Source organism: Peromyscus maniculatus, chromosome 6 (assembly GCF_049852395.1).
Source record: "Peromyscus maniculatus bairdii isolate BWxNUB_F1_BW_parent chromosome 6, HU_Pman_BW_mat_3.1, whole genome shotgun sequence".
Lineage (NCBI taxonomy): Eukaryota > Metazoa > Chordata > Mammalia > Rodentia > Cricetidae > Peromyscus > Peromyscus maniculatus.
In genome coordinates, this window is record NC_134857.1 from 46,521,977 (window position 1) to 46,537,616 (window position 15,640).

The 15,640-nt window shown below is 43.1% G+C and overlaps 1 protein-coding gene across 2 annotated transcripts in view; it reads left to right on the plus strand.

Moving 5' to 3' along the window:
- Kcnab1 (potassium voltage-gated channel subfamily A regulatory beta subunit 1) overlaps positions 1-15,640 on the plus strand; it is a 368,345-nt gene that overhangs the window by 122,397 nt on the left and 230,308 nt on the right. Inside the window, exon 1 of one of the 2 annotated variants that reach the window (XM_006972621.4) lies at positions 176-1,285. The exons of the other annotated variant lie outside the window; for it this stretch is intronic. Within the exon in view, the coding sequence (XP_006972683.1) occupies positions 1,065-1,285 (221 nt within the window). The 5' untranslated portion in view covers positions 176-1,064. Of the gene's footprint in view, positions 1-175; positions 1,286-15,640 lie in introns of those variants that run through there. 2 annotated transcript variants of the gene reach the window in all.

The window sequence follows — 15,640 nt, forward strand, 5'->3', positions numbered from 1 at the left end:
TAGGAGACTTGACTCCACATCGACTGCACTGTGGCTTTTCAGGAAACTTTGAACTTATCTGCATAAGAACTAACGTGCAGAGGAGAAATGAGCCCTTATGAGGCTAATAGCAGAATTCCAGGCTGTGTTCCTGCGAGCCAGACAGTATTCACGTGTTAATCACTGGCATGTTACTGTGAGGAGCACCTCACTCAGCCTTCTCCAGTTCCAACTCGTGTGCTGCAGCAAGATTTGGTGGCACCTAGGCAGAGCCCCCTGACGAGCAGTCCTCCCAGTCCTGCTCCAGTAAGGAGTGGTCACGGTGATCTTTCCTTCCCATTGCACACAAAGGCAAGGCGCTCCTTAAAGGGACCTTCCGGATCCTCCATGCAGTCTCCAACCCGAGTAAGTGCCGGCTCAGAAGCCCCAGCTTTCGCCTGAGGATGAGTGGGGAGGGGTCTTAGGACGCCTCCACCTCCGCATCCTCCAAAACCGGAGAGTGAGGCAGCTGACTGGCAGAGTGGATAGAGACCACGGGTCCGCGGGGCCCCGCTTGCTGTTAGCTGCTTCTTGGGATGCTCCTCTCCAGTCGAGCCTCCTGCCTGTGATCCAGAGGGTGCTGGCGGGCGCATCTTGCGGTATGCCTGCGTTGCTTTGAGCCAGCGCCCAGAAGCCAGCCCTCCGCATTCAGGCACCTCGGACAGGCTCCAGGCAGGGCTGTGTGCAGTCACCATGAACGCTCAGCTCTAGGCTTCTGCACCAGCCTCCTGACCACATGGATCTGGCTGTTTAATCAGCCGAGATCGCAGCCTGGGAAGATTGGGAAGGTTGATCCGCGCTCCAGCTGCTGAGACAACTTCCAGCTTGGCTGTTTACTTCTTTGGGTCCCAGGGACGCTGTCCTGCACCTCAGCTTCTCCTGCCACTCTGTGGGCTCTGAAGTCAGCTGCCGGGACTCCTCTGAAGGCATCCAGGAAGCGGGGGCAAGAGGGGTTAAAAGACAGCAGAAATCCCTCAACTGCTCACCCTCTGCCGACCGCCTGTGCTGTGGGGTTCTGAGAGGACCTTGCGCTGTCCTGGGAAGCAATGCAAGTCTCCATAGCCTGCACAGAGCACAATTTGAAGAGTCGAAATGGTGAGGACCGACTTCTGAGCAAACAGAGCTCCACCGCCCCCAATGTGGTGAACGCAGCCCGGGCCAAATTCCGCACTGTCGCTATCATCGCTCGCAGCCTGGGGACCTTCACCCCTCAGCATCACATTTCTCTCAAAGAGTCCACCGCGAAGCAGACTGGCATGAAATATAGGTATGGATGAGAGGTCTCTCTGCCAGGGGTTTTCCTGTCCTTTGCAAGTGGAGTCAGGCAGTTCTTCTGTTTTGAAGTGACTTAACTCAGTGCTGTTTTGCTTAATTTAGAATTCTCAGGTGTTTGCTTTTAAATTAGCCTTTTGGGGGGGAGGAGAGGTGAAAAAGCCCAAGGTGGTGTGCAAGCATGCGTGCGATGTTTAAGATGTGGCCCGTTTTGTATATCCTAAGTGTTATGAACAATTAAGACCTAAATGAATTCCAGACCGTAGAGAAAAGACAAGAACTGGAAACTCCTCTGTCGGGAGAGTTTGTCAGGAGCAGAAGTGTGTGTCCTGCCTGATGCACAGACAGGAGATTCTGGGCTCATCCTATCAGAACAGTTTTCCACCCCACACTGTACCCTCAGCTTTGAGAGACCACGGTAACATGCTAAGCACAGGTTTTAAGGAAGGTCTGCGGTAGGAAGAAACACCTATAATCATAAATTAGAGTGAGGACTGCTGTATTGACATCGAAATTACTGCCTGAGATGAATGAAGCAGGAATATTGTGAGATGCGGAGGGTCGGTTTTTCAAGGCTCCTAGATGCCTTGCATTTCTGTTTCCTGTATCACCAGGAACTCATTGTTTTCACAGACGAAAATCTCCCTGTAGTAAAAACAACTCACCATGTCCTGATGTGATTTCTGCCACCTCACTGTGTTTGTTTTGCGCCAGCCCTCTGGACATCAGTTCTGGAGCTACGACACATCCCCCAAGTCCTTGGCCACTCTCATTGCAGATGAAACTGATCATTGTTTACTTTTATCTCTCTCTCATTTGCTAGAGGCCAGATTTTAGGATAAGGTGAACTCTGTACAATTAAAATACTGTGTATGTAAGACTGTGTTTTCTGTGTGAAGTAAGCATTTAAACTTCTCTATAAAAGTTGCCCTTGGTGAAAGTTTATCTGCAGAGTTAAGGGAACCCTTCCATGGCACGAGCAAATCTTGTTCTGATGTTTCCAAGTCACTGAGAAGGACAAGCTTTGAGTGGGGATGGGAGGAAGCTACCCGTAGCTGAAGCTCTGGGCCACAACTGCAGGATGAGGACAAGCCATAAAGCACCTGACTGTGATCCATTCCTCTGAAGTGTCCATATCATGAGCCCTCTGCTTTCCCCTGCATTCCGAATGCTCGGGGGACCCCACAATGACGTCCCCAAATGAGACGGCAGTCTCTGGGGCTTTGGCATTTTCATTGCAGCCGCTGTGGCACGCACGCAGCCTTGGTCCTATGCACAGTGGGTGCTACTGAGCCAGCGTTGAAACTGATGCCACCAGGACAGAGCCCAAGAACCAGGCACTCCAGGTTGAGGGGTCTCCAGTTGTGATCTGTGGTGTTTGGCAGAACAATAAACGGTCTTCCTGTAAGGCAAAAATTAAAAAGCCATGCCCCTACTGTGTAGCCACAGGAAGCTGTGCATTGTGTTGCAGGTGTTGGTCATGGAACAGTTTTATCTTCCTGGGTTTGGAGTCAGGAGCTCCATTAAGGTTTTGCTGTCAACAGAGTTGAACTCAGATTGGACTGTAACGGTCTCACTCCCAGTATTGGCAGCATGCACACGTCGTCTTTTATCACTTGCAGCTAAGCACAGCTCTTCACCGACAGTCGACAGTCGTCTGGGTTCTTCAGCACTCTTGAGTTTGTGGTAACTAAACAAAATGCCCCCTTTCCAGTCCTCTTCTCATTCAGAACCGCTCCGTCTATGACAGGTGGTTTATGTGTGTGTGAATCCGACTTCCCTCCTTCAAACTCTACTCCGAGTGACATTTTTGAGAAAGATTATGAGATAATGTCATATGCATCCCAAGCTTTCTTAGGTTATGGAGGAGTAGGGCAATTACTGTTTCCCCAAAATAGTAGGAATATTTTTATTGCCTGAATTATGTTTTTGTTACATTGTTTCATCTAGAATACAATGCAAGTACATGGAGTGGTTGTTAAGAATGGATAGTGAATGATTTTGTGCAAAAGGGAAGGTGACTGGTTTGTCTGGAGAACCACCTGTGAAACCAGGACCGTAAGTTAGTGATTAATTGTGATCAGAACGATATTCTTATTCTTGAAGATGGTTTCCATGTTAGAGCTTTGAAAACAATCCAAGGAGCTTGTTTATAGTTTTCCTCAGAAATTTTGTGTAGTGAAGCATTCATCTAGCTAATAATAACTTATTGCACACCTATTCTATACAAGAACTGGGTATTTAAACGCTGAAGCCAAACATGACTTAGGAACAAGCTTCAAGTTGGGAAAAGGCCCCATCCAAAGGAAACCAGCAGGTAGATGTTGGAGTTTTCTGCTGTGACACACTCTCATAGGGCTACACACTAGGGTGCCGTTCCTGTCTGTTCTGAGGCTGTGGACTCTGCTTTCGCCCTGTATCGAGTGATTTCATCTCGGGGCATGTAACTGCCCAGATCTCCCATGCACTTCACAGTCCCACCCTTTCAGGTTCAGCCTTGCTGTAGGGCCCGGGTGCTCCCTGGCAGGTTAGGGCCTGCTCATGACCTTGAAGAGTAAGTGGGCTTCCTTCTGCTTCTACAATGGCTGTGACTTTAAAGTCTCAATTCTTAGCCTAGGAATATCAACCATAGGTCAAAAGCTCATGAAACCGGGGACTCAGAAACTATGGATATATTTGTACAAATCTAAATTTTGCAATGTAATTAGATTCTCACCACGACCGTGTAAGAATCTTCTATCAAACTGGATATTTTTTTTCAAGGCTTACTATGGAAAAAATAATCTACTAGAACACACTGCTGTTCAAATGTTGCTGTTATCAGAAGAACAAGGCTCTTCCTAATGTTTACTCTGGGGCTATCTGTATCTAAGACTGTTCTATGCTTTCGTAATGCATGATAGTTACTTTGTTTTAGTTTTCTATGTTTTTGGTCTGCATTCACCACTGCACAATAGCTGGGTGGAAACTGCAAGCATATAATATGATGGCTCTCCAAAGGGCAGACGTACCCACACAGGTGAACTTTTCATCCTCCCCCGACCCCCTGGAGCTAATTAATCCATTAGAAGTTAAACCAGGTTTCCTTACTGGCTTTTCTGTTTTAGGGGAACTTTTTAGAATGCTGCAGCTGTTAATGTTTGACATGGTTTGGGCCTTCTATCACTATATAAAAACATATTTGTATTTATCAACCCCCTCTTCTTGTTCTGAAATTATTTAGTTCTATAATTTAAGCATTGCTAAACTCAATTTTATTAAGAAAAATGTATTTGAACCATGACAATATGACCTTGTGCTGTGTCGTTATATAAAGCATGCTTTTCAGTTAGTGAGTGTGGAGCTGGCCATAGGCTTTACAATACTTTAAAGTTAACATTACATATCTGAGAAGTAATCTTTAAATCCCATTTAAAAACTTCAAATTTTCCTGTTTTTAGCAAGCTGCATTTTACCATTAAACTTATAAAAATAATTATAGTGTGCAGGAATTTTTTTAAGCATGCAAGCAATTTCCATGGCCCACTAAATGTCCAGTGGCAGCATAATGATACCATGGTTTCAAAACTTGAGAACTGATTTGTAAAGAGAATTGACTCAGATTTCACCAGTCATGCGTGTGTTCATTTGGATTTGTCTACGTGGTTTCACCAGAGTAAAGAATCGGAGCATTTTCCCAGTCACGAGGCCTCCTCGTACTGTTCCTTTAAAGCCACATCTGTCTGTTCCTCTCTAGTTACTAGTACTCAGTTGTCACCAATCTGTGACATATCTGTAATTTCATTCTTTTGAGAATATTATGTAATTGGAAACATACAAAATGTTATCTTTTAGGATGGCCTTTCTTTCCCCTTGGAGAATTTTTCTCAGAGAAGTGGGGAGAGAGAATTTTGTAGCCACAGAGGGGATCAGGTTTCTGCATCACGGAAATGTAGAGGAGGACATCAAGACATAGGGTGGACATCAGTAATGGGGGGTCCACCAAGGAGTTGTGAAGCAGTGTCTGCTCTCAGTTCAATTAAGTAGCAATTACGCCTGGCAGTTGTTCTTCCAAGATCTAAGAGTTTAGGTCTGAAATAAGAGTATGTGTGTTGAATTTCATAACACTCTTGATCTTAGCAAAATCAGAAGTGCACAGAAAAGACACAGACCCTATCCCAGATGCTCTTCTGTACCACTCCTCAGAGTCGCGTCTTTAAAGCACACATTGCATCCATGTCCCTGTACCTTCTGCATCTTTAAAGCACACATTGCATCCTCTGCATCTTTAAAGCACACATTGCATCCATGTCCCTGTACCTTCTGCATCTTTAAAGCACACATTGCATCCATGGCCCTGTACCTCCCACAAATAGTGGGTGGATTTTAAATCAAAGCAATTCAAAGAAAAGATCAATCTTATCAACTGATTACATAAAAGGCACAGAGTGTGTGTGTGTGTGTGTGTGTGTGTGTGTGTGTGTGTGTGTGTGTGTGTGTGTGTTCGTTCATGTGGGGAAAGTGGTGGGAGGAAAGGGTGGGCTGAAAAGATATAAGGGAAGAGCCAGATCTGTAGTTATGTTTCAGATGGAGATATTTGACTTTAGTCCAGAGAAGGGAATAGCCTGGTTATTTAAAATGCCAAATTTTTAATTAGAAAAAATTTGGTGAATGCCATTATGATTTGCACTGACGCCCATGGGTGTGGGCTTTCCTCTCTGCCTCAAAGCCAAATGGTGAGAATGGAGAGGTGGAGGAAACTTCCTAAAAAGTAGTCGCTGAGTCAGTCTCAGAGAGTTTATTCCACCTCTGCAAGGCAGCAGTCAGGAGTCTGGCGTCCATGGGATGGTGAGAAGCTGGTGGGAGGGAAAGGGGGACCACAGGATGTTGTCAGCAAATGTTGTCCCAGTTCCATGGCTCTGAGAGTGTGGGGGTGGGCATGGGGACTATGTATCTGTGTGCTGCTGCCCAGGATTGAGCACAAGTGTATGGGCAGGAACTGATCCACAGTTTCCAGAACCATCTCACTTCCTTCCATAGTCTTGAATGTGGTTGCTCCACATGGAGCCTTGTGTCTCCAGTTCACTGGATAACTCTCCTTCAAAGTGTCATCATATTAAAGAAACTTTTCTGTCTTTCATTTCTTCTAACTTGTCAATTCATGGTAATTTGGATAAATGTTCTGAGAGGAGAAAAGGATCTCATCAGATTCAAAAGAAAAAATCAAACTCCCGGGTTTCACTTTGATGTTTCAAACTCACTTCATCAAATTAACCATCCTTCTTTGATAGATTAATAAATGGGTAATATGAGATTTGGGCAAAGAAATTCAATCAAAACAGAGGAGACTTGGCTTCATTGAGTATGTCTTGAAACTACTGAAAAGTGAGAAAAAATACCTTAACAAGAATAATAGAATTCATAAACATTGGTTCACTGGTGTCCATGAAGAATTCCAAAGCTGGGTCAGCAAGATGATCTAATCCAAGCCTGACAACTGAGTTCACCTAGTACCCACAGTAGAGGGAGAGACCTGATTCTTGGAAATGGCTTCTCTCACCTCCTCACATTTATAAGTAAATACTTTAGAGACTTTCAAAGCCATTGAGACAAATACTAATTAGACACAATAAAGAAATTATTTAATATCAGAGGCTATCATGTTTCTTATGTAAGAAATACTTTTGTCAACGATTTTCCACTCTCCAGAATTAGAAATAGAATGTTGAGGCCAATTTATGGTGAATGTGAGTATACATCTGATAATTTCAATATTGAGAGCTATTATTATAGTATGACTTAAGGGGCATTGATTTGTCAAGGGGCATTACTAAGGGTGCCTCAGGGACCAGCTTGAGGAGTGACATTGCTTTATACAAAACACCACTTCCTCAGTCAGAGTTACCCAGGAAATCAAGGGGGCGATCAAGGCCAAACTCAAGCCTCCTGACTCCAAGAACAGGGAGGCTTGGTCCATTTTTCAGCATGAGAACGAAGTAAAGGATCTCACAGGGTCTCCACAGCAACCCTACGCTGTTGCATGTCCTAAAGCCAGACATAAGTAAACTCCAGATGATAGTGTGCATACTATTACGGTATCTAAACTACTGATGCCTCAGAAAGAGATTCACCAACCCATGGGCAGGTGAACAGATGGGGCCACACATCAGTGCTAGGCAGAAGTACTCATCTGGCCTCTGGAGACAGACACCTTCTGTGCTATTCAAGACTGCTTTAAAAAAAACTTGGGCCCTGAAAATGAGAATTAAAATACATTTAAACATCTTCACAGGTTAATCTTCTGGTACGCAGATTGGAAACCAAACCAGAAGCCCAGCAGTAATTTTTATTTGTTGGAATCGACAGCCAGAGAGGACTTGCATGGGCCATCTGGTCCAGCCCTCGTGAGAAATCTGTCCTGCTTTTCCAATTTGCTCCATGCAGCAACTACTTATAAGGCCTTTGAAGAAATCTTGTGTAATCTCCTTTCACAGCAGCCACGAAAAGTTTGGCTTGTCATCTTAAGAACCAGAATCATTCATTAAGCTTTTAAGTCCTGGGAGGTGAGGGGTGAGTACTTTTTGTCTCTCTTGTCTGGACCCCGCAGTCAGATCAGGGAGGAAAACGAAGACAAAAAGCTGAGGGGTAAGAAAACAAGGGATTCTCACAGAGGTGCACAGAGGATTAACCTCCTGTAGACAGCTGGGAAGAGGGACTTTTCCATCTTGGTCCTTGCACCTGCTCAGGTGTCCTGAGTGTTCCACTATTGGACCATCCAGGAGCCGGTATACTTCATGGTTACACAACAGCCCTGCTGACAATGTACTCAGCTCTTTAATGCTGCACTGGAATCTTCTCTGTCTGTTCTCCACTGAAAGGAAAATGAGCTAGCAGTAATTTCCTGCCTCATGAGGGTTCCGGTACTTGAAAACCATTACCACAACTCAGCCTCCTAATTTCCGGAATGGTTCTAGCCTTTCCCATTCCTCCTAGATTTCATTTTATAATTCCCAACTGTGATTGCATCTCTGGTTTAAACTTTTCCCATGATGACTACCTCCCCTTTACGTCATTCAGTGTTGGATACATCTGGACCTGGCATCACAAGATTATCCGATCCAGAAACTTCTCTGGAACTTTGCTTTCATTTTTTGACCAGGGTTATTATTTGAAAGAGGAGAAAATAGCATTTTAGCTAGTATTTGAAAATGTAGTATGGAGCACTCAAAAATACTCTAACTTTCTAGCCTAATGGGATCTAATTGTGCTCTGACTAACTGAAGACTTTATGAGATCATGAACTCTAAAGGTTATGGTGCCCATTGAAGTTTCTCAGAAAAAAGAAATAGGAAGGGTTTTCATACTGAAATTTCAATGACAGTTGAGTATCTAGATAGAAAAACTAAGTTTGTAATATGATTATTTTACTTTCTTAGGTATTCTACAGAGAGCATATTTTAGCCAAGTAGCTATAAAGGCGGCCACATATGAATAGTGTTAATCATCAAGAAAATGTTGCTATATTGGCAATTAACGTCTCTCAGGACTACGTCGCAGAAGGGACTCAGCCCTCTGTGATGAGCTAGCATCTACTGGAAAGCCCGTGTGGTTTCTCCAGGCTCTGTTGTAAGAAAGGCTCCTGTGAAGCACATTGTGGTAAGAACCCAGCTTTTTTTTACTTAATTTCCATTTTAAATCAAGTTTTTCATGTTCTTGGATTTTTTTTTAATTTTAATATCTGTGGACTGAGGCTACAACAAGCTCATTATAAAAGTCAACTGCAGAAGTAGCGTGGCTTTAATGAATGCTGCTTCCCCCTTGTCTCAAGAACCAGTGTCCCTCTGGGGCCTTTCATGCAACCAGACCTCCTGACCCACAAATATTCCATTTCCCAGCCATGTATGCACAGGCATTTCTTCGTACTAGTGTCTGTATTTACTTACAAAACTGGTAGTGCTCAGGAGAAATCTTAGTGGTCTTATTCTGGAGGGCCTCCGTTGTGACGCAAAATATATTTGTTCCATTTTAAAGAGGAAAAAATAAACTATTATGAGATCCGAATACAGTGAGGGAGTTGAGGAATGTGTATCCAACCACATAGCTAGTCACTCAAAAATTTCATGGATCATTATGTTTTGCCTCTATTCAAATACAATTTTTCTGGAAGTAGTCCCGTTGAAAATCAGAAGGCCCAATCTATTCATGAAGTCTCAGGATAACTCCTTAAACAAAAAAGCAGGTGAACATTGTCTAGACATTTGATTTTGTGTCAGATATTTCCTGAAAGCTTCAGTGGAACCTTCTCTGGTCCTGTTTTAGAACAACAGATGAATTAAAAAGAGATACAAGGGCCATTAAGCAAAGCTAGAGCCACTGAGATGGCACAGAGGGTAAATGTACTTGCCATCATGCCTGATGGCCTGTGTTTGATCCCCAGGACCCACATGGTGACAGGAAAGACAGAAGTCATCTTCCAACCTCCTCAAGTCCACTGTTTTGCATAGACACACACACACACACACACACACACACACACACACACACACACACACACACACAGGAATGCATGCATACACATGCACACCAAACAAATCGATGCTTAAAAAAGCAAATTGAAATTTCATGCATATAAGTTTTCTATTGCAATAAGTTACCACAAATCTAGTGCTTTGAAACACCGTGTATGTTTTCTTTCACATGGAAGTGAGAAATCCAAACACAAAAGTCAGCAGGGTTGTGTTCCTTCTGCAAGCTTCAGTACAGAGACCATTCCCTTCCCTCCTCTATCTTCTAGAAGTCACCTTCATCCCTTGGCCTGTGAATCCTACCTCCCTCTTCAAGTATATCGCTCCAACTTCTGCTTCTGTCTTTACATCTTTTTCTAACTCTGTCCCTCTTCACTCTTATAAGAATTTCTCTGGTACCAGCAGGCCAATCTTGGCAACCCAGCTTAACCTTCCCATCTCAAGACCTCTCACTTCATTTTGCCTATAAAGTCCCTTTATCAGAGAGGGAAATAGATTCACAGGCTCGGTGACTAGGGCAGAGATGTTCTTCACAGCCCATCATCATACAGCCTGCCTCATAACGTGTGAACATGTATGTAAGAGAGCAGAGCTAAAGGGACCCTGTAGGAACAAGCACCATTTCCCAATCACATTCTCTGGAATGTAAGACTTGTTGAAGGGAGGCAAGACAGCAAACTAGCAGTGGGATCATTTAAGTTCCAGAGTGAAGGGGAAATTCAGCCTGAGTCAGAAATTAAAACTCCCATTTATACTGTGTAAACCTGGTATGATAAAGTTTAGTTTGGGCCTTGATAATTACCATTGGGGCATCTGTTGCTGGAATTTGGTGCACCTCCTTTATTCCCTCACTAAAATCGAGGCAGTATTAACAGAAAAAACAGTATGATAGCCATAAAGACCAAGCTGAATCAAACCATCATTAGAATGTTCCAAGCCCAGGAAATGTATCTGCCTGCCCATCTCCTGGATGTAATCAACGATGTATGATATTCTAACTCATTCCTAGCACTTGGGGTCCTGGGAATGCATGCCAGCGGTCACTCTTCCTCCTGATGCCATGCATCCGTGGGGCCCTGTTCACTTAGGGCCCTAGGAATGCATAACAACAGTGACTCTCCCGGCGCACGAATCCACAGGGCTCTGTGCACCTCATGTAACGGAACCACCTCACCCTTCCATTATACCCATGCTGCTCCCGCTTCATTAGAGCTGTCAGAGCCATGCTGTGGAGGAGGGAAGGAGTTTCTTGCCAGGATGTGAAAATCTTCTTCTGAGCCTTTATATTATTCATTTAAAGGCACTAGGTTATTTTATTTTCATCACAAAGGAGCTTTTCTTCTTATTAATCAAACCCTGACATATTCTGACAGAAATTTTCTGATGTCTTAAGCCTGACGTAGTTTCCTCTGTGAAGTTCTGCCTTACAGGCCATCCTTGTTAGCTTTGATTGTCAATTTGACACAGCCTAGAGTTATCTAAGGAGCCTCATTTGAGAATTTGCCCAGATCAGGTTAGCCTATGGGAATGTCTGTGAGAGGCTGTCTTGGTTGTTAATTGATAAGGGTTTTTGGGGGGCACCCCATTATGGGTTTCACCTGGACAAATGATCTAAACGCTAGCTAACACCTGCCTGGGAACGAACCAGAGACTAAGGCAGCAAGCAACATTCCTGCATGGTTTCTGCTTGAGGGTCTTGCTTTGGATTCTGGCCTTGACTTCCTCCAGGGATGGACTGTGACCTGGAAGTGTAAGATGAAGTAAACTCTTTCCTCCACAAGCTCCTGTTGGTCAGGGTGTTGTATCATAGCAATAGAATGAAACTAGAACACTCATCCACAGAGGTAGTTCTTGGTTCTTTCCATCACCTTCAAGAGACCAGTTAGTAGCCTATCACTATCTGGAATAATAGAGTTTGAAGATCAGACTCTTGATGCCAAACCACTTAAGTCTCCATCTCTTCTCTTGGAACGGGACCAAAAAGTACCAGATTGCCTCTTGCTTGGCGAGAAATATTAGTGGACCACAAATCCAAATGAGATAAGAGGCAAACTTAGAAATTAGAGGAATGGAGAGCTAAAATTGAAGCTTGTTTTAGAAGTTAGTCTCTTGTAACCAAATAACACAAGGCCTGAATAAGGGAGAAATGAGCAAAATGACTCCTTAGGGTCCTGCTGCTGATCAATTGTGCTGCCGCCCTGCAAACCAGAGCTAGAAGGCAAAGCGTGGGATAGAATGTAATCATGGCAGAAGTCATTCTAAAATAGAAATTGATGAGCTTTACTATAGAGTCCTTCCCATGGCTACGTAACTACACATTTTTAGCCTGTTAGAAGTTTCTCTATCAGGGCAGAAAGGCAATATATTTAGAGTACAAAAGATACCTGGGGTCACTCAGGTAGTACCCCGAGAATAGAAGAGGGAGTAAGACCTACTCTTGATGTATTCTAAATTATTATCAATGGAATCTGTTGTCTAACCAAAAATATATTCCTTATGCTTAATAGGACTAAAATGATGTTGATTACTGTTGACAGTAGAAAGGAAAAACAAAGGAACTGGAGATGCATGCTCACCCCACTAATGAATCAGCCTGATTGTAAGTCGTTGGTGGCCACTAGGGAAGCAAATGTGGTGAGTTCAGTAAGCATCCTTCAGTCTCATTCCTTAGCAGGAAAGCAGTACTGTCCTGTGGTGATAATACTAATCACAGTATTTGGTCTTATTTTAACAATTAGTTTTAGAAATATAAACATTCAAAAATGGTCATCTATAATTTTGCTGGTTGATTATTCCTGCTCAGCCTCCCAGCTGGGTCTACCTTTGTTTTGAGATGGAAATACCTCAGCAACAGGATTTTCTGGTTATTACACTATATAAATAACACTTGGCAAACACAATTTTACTTTATGCTGATTGCCTTGTGTAAACATTTAAGTCAAAGATTCGAACAAATTTAATTAGCGTTATCATCTGGCCTGAGAAAAGCCTGAAAGGTATCTTCAGTAGACTTATGTCCATCATTAATCATGGGAACCAGGGCAAACTCCAGAACTAAGTGACACACTGTCATCTGCAGCATTGGGCTTTTGCTTTCACGGCTCACTTCAGGCTCCTTCTGGCTTATACTGTCTCTCAGACTGACCAGCACATATGCTTATGCGGGTGACTTCAGATATCTAACAGTGGCACATGGCATTTCCAGACAGGGTTTTGTTTTCCCCCATTGGTGTGAGACAGTGGACTATCCAGCCTCTCAGTGTTGGCATCACTACAATACCCACGAGGCAAGATGGAGGCAGGACCAGAGGTCACAGTGATGCAGAGAACATGTGATGAAGATTTCAGAGCTCATTCCAGAAGCTACAGGCTGATAGAAGGATCAGTCACTGTGTGGGGATTTTGTGTGTTTGTTTTTATTTCTGTCAGCTCAGGCTATTATTCCCAAGAAAGAAATAAGTGCATCTTCAAATTGTCACAGTCAGATTTACACTTCGCTCATAAGGATAACATTTTTGAGTGGTTTTGATAATTATTCATCATATATATATACATATACATATATATATATATTTAGTCCACTATGAAGATCAAATGTATATATGTGTGCACATGAATTTAACACATTTCTGTGTGGCAGAAAGGGTTAATGGTTTGGTGAGAGCATGTTGCAGAAGGGAACCACTGTACCTATTTAATCAGTTTTGTCTTTGATAACAGGGCCTTAAAGTGGATCTAGCAACACCTCTTTGGGGTTTCGGGTTGTTTTGAAGATTGCATGAAACAATACATGGAAAGTAGCAATAATTATCTACTATAATTATCTACTAGAATAGAATACAACCCCCCTGGCTTCCAACTCAGACTCAGTTCTCTATCAGATCTTCCCTCATCACATCCATGAGTGTCCTTCTTCCCTTCAAAGACAGAAATCCTCTTTGCTGTTGACCATGGCTGCTGAATAGCATGGCCGGTCCTTCCTGGCGACCAAATTATTCTACTGACTAGGTAGACCCTAATAGTTGCACCTAGTTTCTGTTACATTAATGTATATCCAGCTTGTTCCAGAAAAGAATCTAAGGTGACTCTCAAAATTACATGTGTTACAAGAGAAAAGAAGACTAAGCACGCCGAGCAGAGAGAGGCATTAAGGATGCTCGGACCATGTCCTGTGCTGACACTAAAGAATACAAATGTCCTCCAAAAAACATTTGCTGTCCATTCCTTCTTGTTTCGAAAGAGAGAGTGCAGCAATGTGTAGGGTCCTGGGGGAATGATTGTGCACAGACTGCTAGAGCCTTTGTTATTGTTGGTCTTCTGCTAAGAATAGGCATTCATAAAATAGAGTTATCAATTAATCCTTTACAAATCAGGGTAATAAAAGCAAAGTGGTTTACCAAGCTGTATTCCCTGAACAATGACACATTGAGTCACAGAGAATCAGCTGACGAACTATACTTTGGGCACATTGTATATTTTGATAAACAAGGATTATAGGTTTGTAGTTACTAACTCTAGAATGTGATATCAAAATTCTAAAACTCACTTTGTTACAATACACTGTTAGTGTTGACCAGAACCCTACATTCAACGGAACTGACTGAAGCTTCTGTGTGCACACCTAGCCACTCTGTCCTTCTCTCAATGACTTCAGCTTCCTGGGAGACTGAGTTCCTGCCAGTCCCTGAGGCCACTTGAGATCCCAGTTCCAGGTCCACTAGTTCCAGCCCCTAGGGATCTGCATTTTCTTCTAAGATGAATCTAAGGGTTGAGTTACTCTGAGACTGGTAAGGTGACACCATTCAGAGTCACCAGTGCAAGACGTTTCAAGCAAGTAGTATGATTCCTATGTTTTTTTGTTTAGTTTTGTTTTTATTTTTCCAAACACCTAAGCTTAGTGTGGAGTGAGATTTGAGAGACATTTTACACACAGATCACACTGAGATTCTACCTTTTGGGGGTCTAGCAAAGAACCTGCGAGTCCTGTAAGCCATGCTTTCTGAAGCCCTCAGCCCTCTGTACAATCCCAGAGAGCATGGTCCTGGGCTAGGAGAGAGACTGGCTCCCAAGCTATGAGTTCTCATTCTCTCCCAACATCTATGAATACGCTCTGTGGTTTTTCAAATCAGCAGCATTAAGAAAGAGCTCCTCTGTGGTCCTTGGTGCTTGGGAACATATGACCCAGGACTTTGGCTCAACTCTATGGCCCAACATTATGAAGGAAGGAGCTGCAAGTGAACCAATATTGTCTGAAAGTTAAATTTCCTTTGAGCTTGGAAGAAGGGGGAGGGGGTCCCTTGGATTAAAATTAGCATAATTCATGCAACAAAAAAAAAGTGTTAGCAGCTGTACTGCTTTCAATACCTGAGATTCTTAGCCCAGGATTCTCTCTTTGCATGCACTTTGCAAGATGGGGAAGGAGAACTAGACTGAGAATCCAGGCATCATTTCAAGATGGGAAACCAGCCAAGCAGTACACCGACATATGTTTCGTAGTACAGAGACAAGTCTCCACGCTTAGCCATGCAAAGACTACTGATTTGATTTCAGAACAGAAGTTATTTTTATGAAAATAGGGAGCTTCTCTTATTTGGATTTTTTTTTTTTTTTTTTGTCATTTCATTTTTGTTCTTCCACTGCCACAGGATTAGAAACTATTTTCTTGGTAACAAGTCTCCTCTAACCAGTACATATTTTTTTCCTCAGAAGATGAAGTGTTGTCTTCACTTAGAACATGGGAGAATTTTATTAAAATTAAAGTTGAGTTTGTAGCGTGGAGTTGACCCTAAATAGGAAATGAAGGCTCAGTATTTGTTCTGTAGCCTTTATCTCAGCTCTGAGAAAGA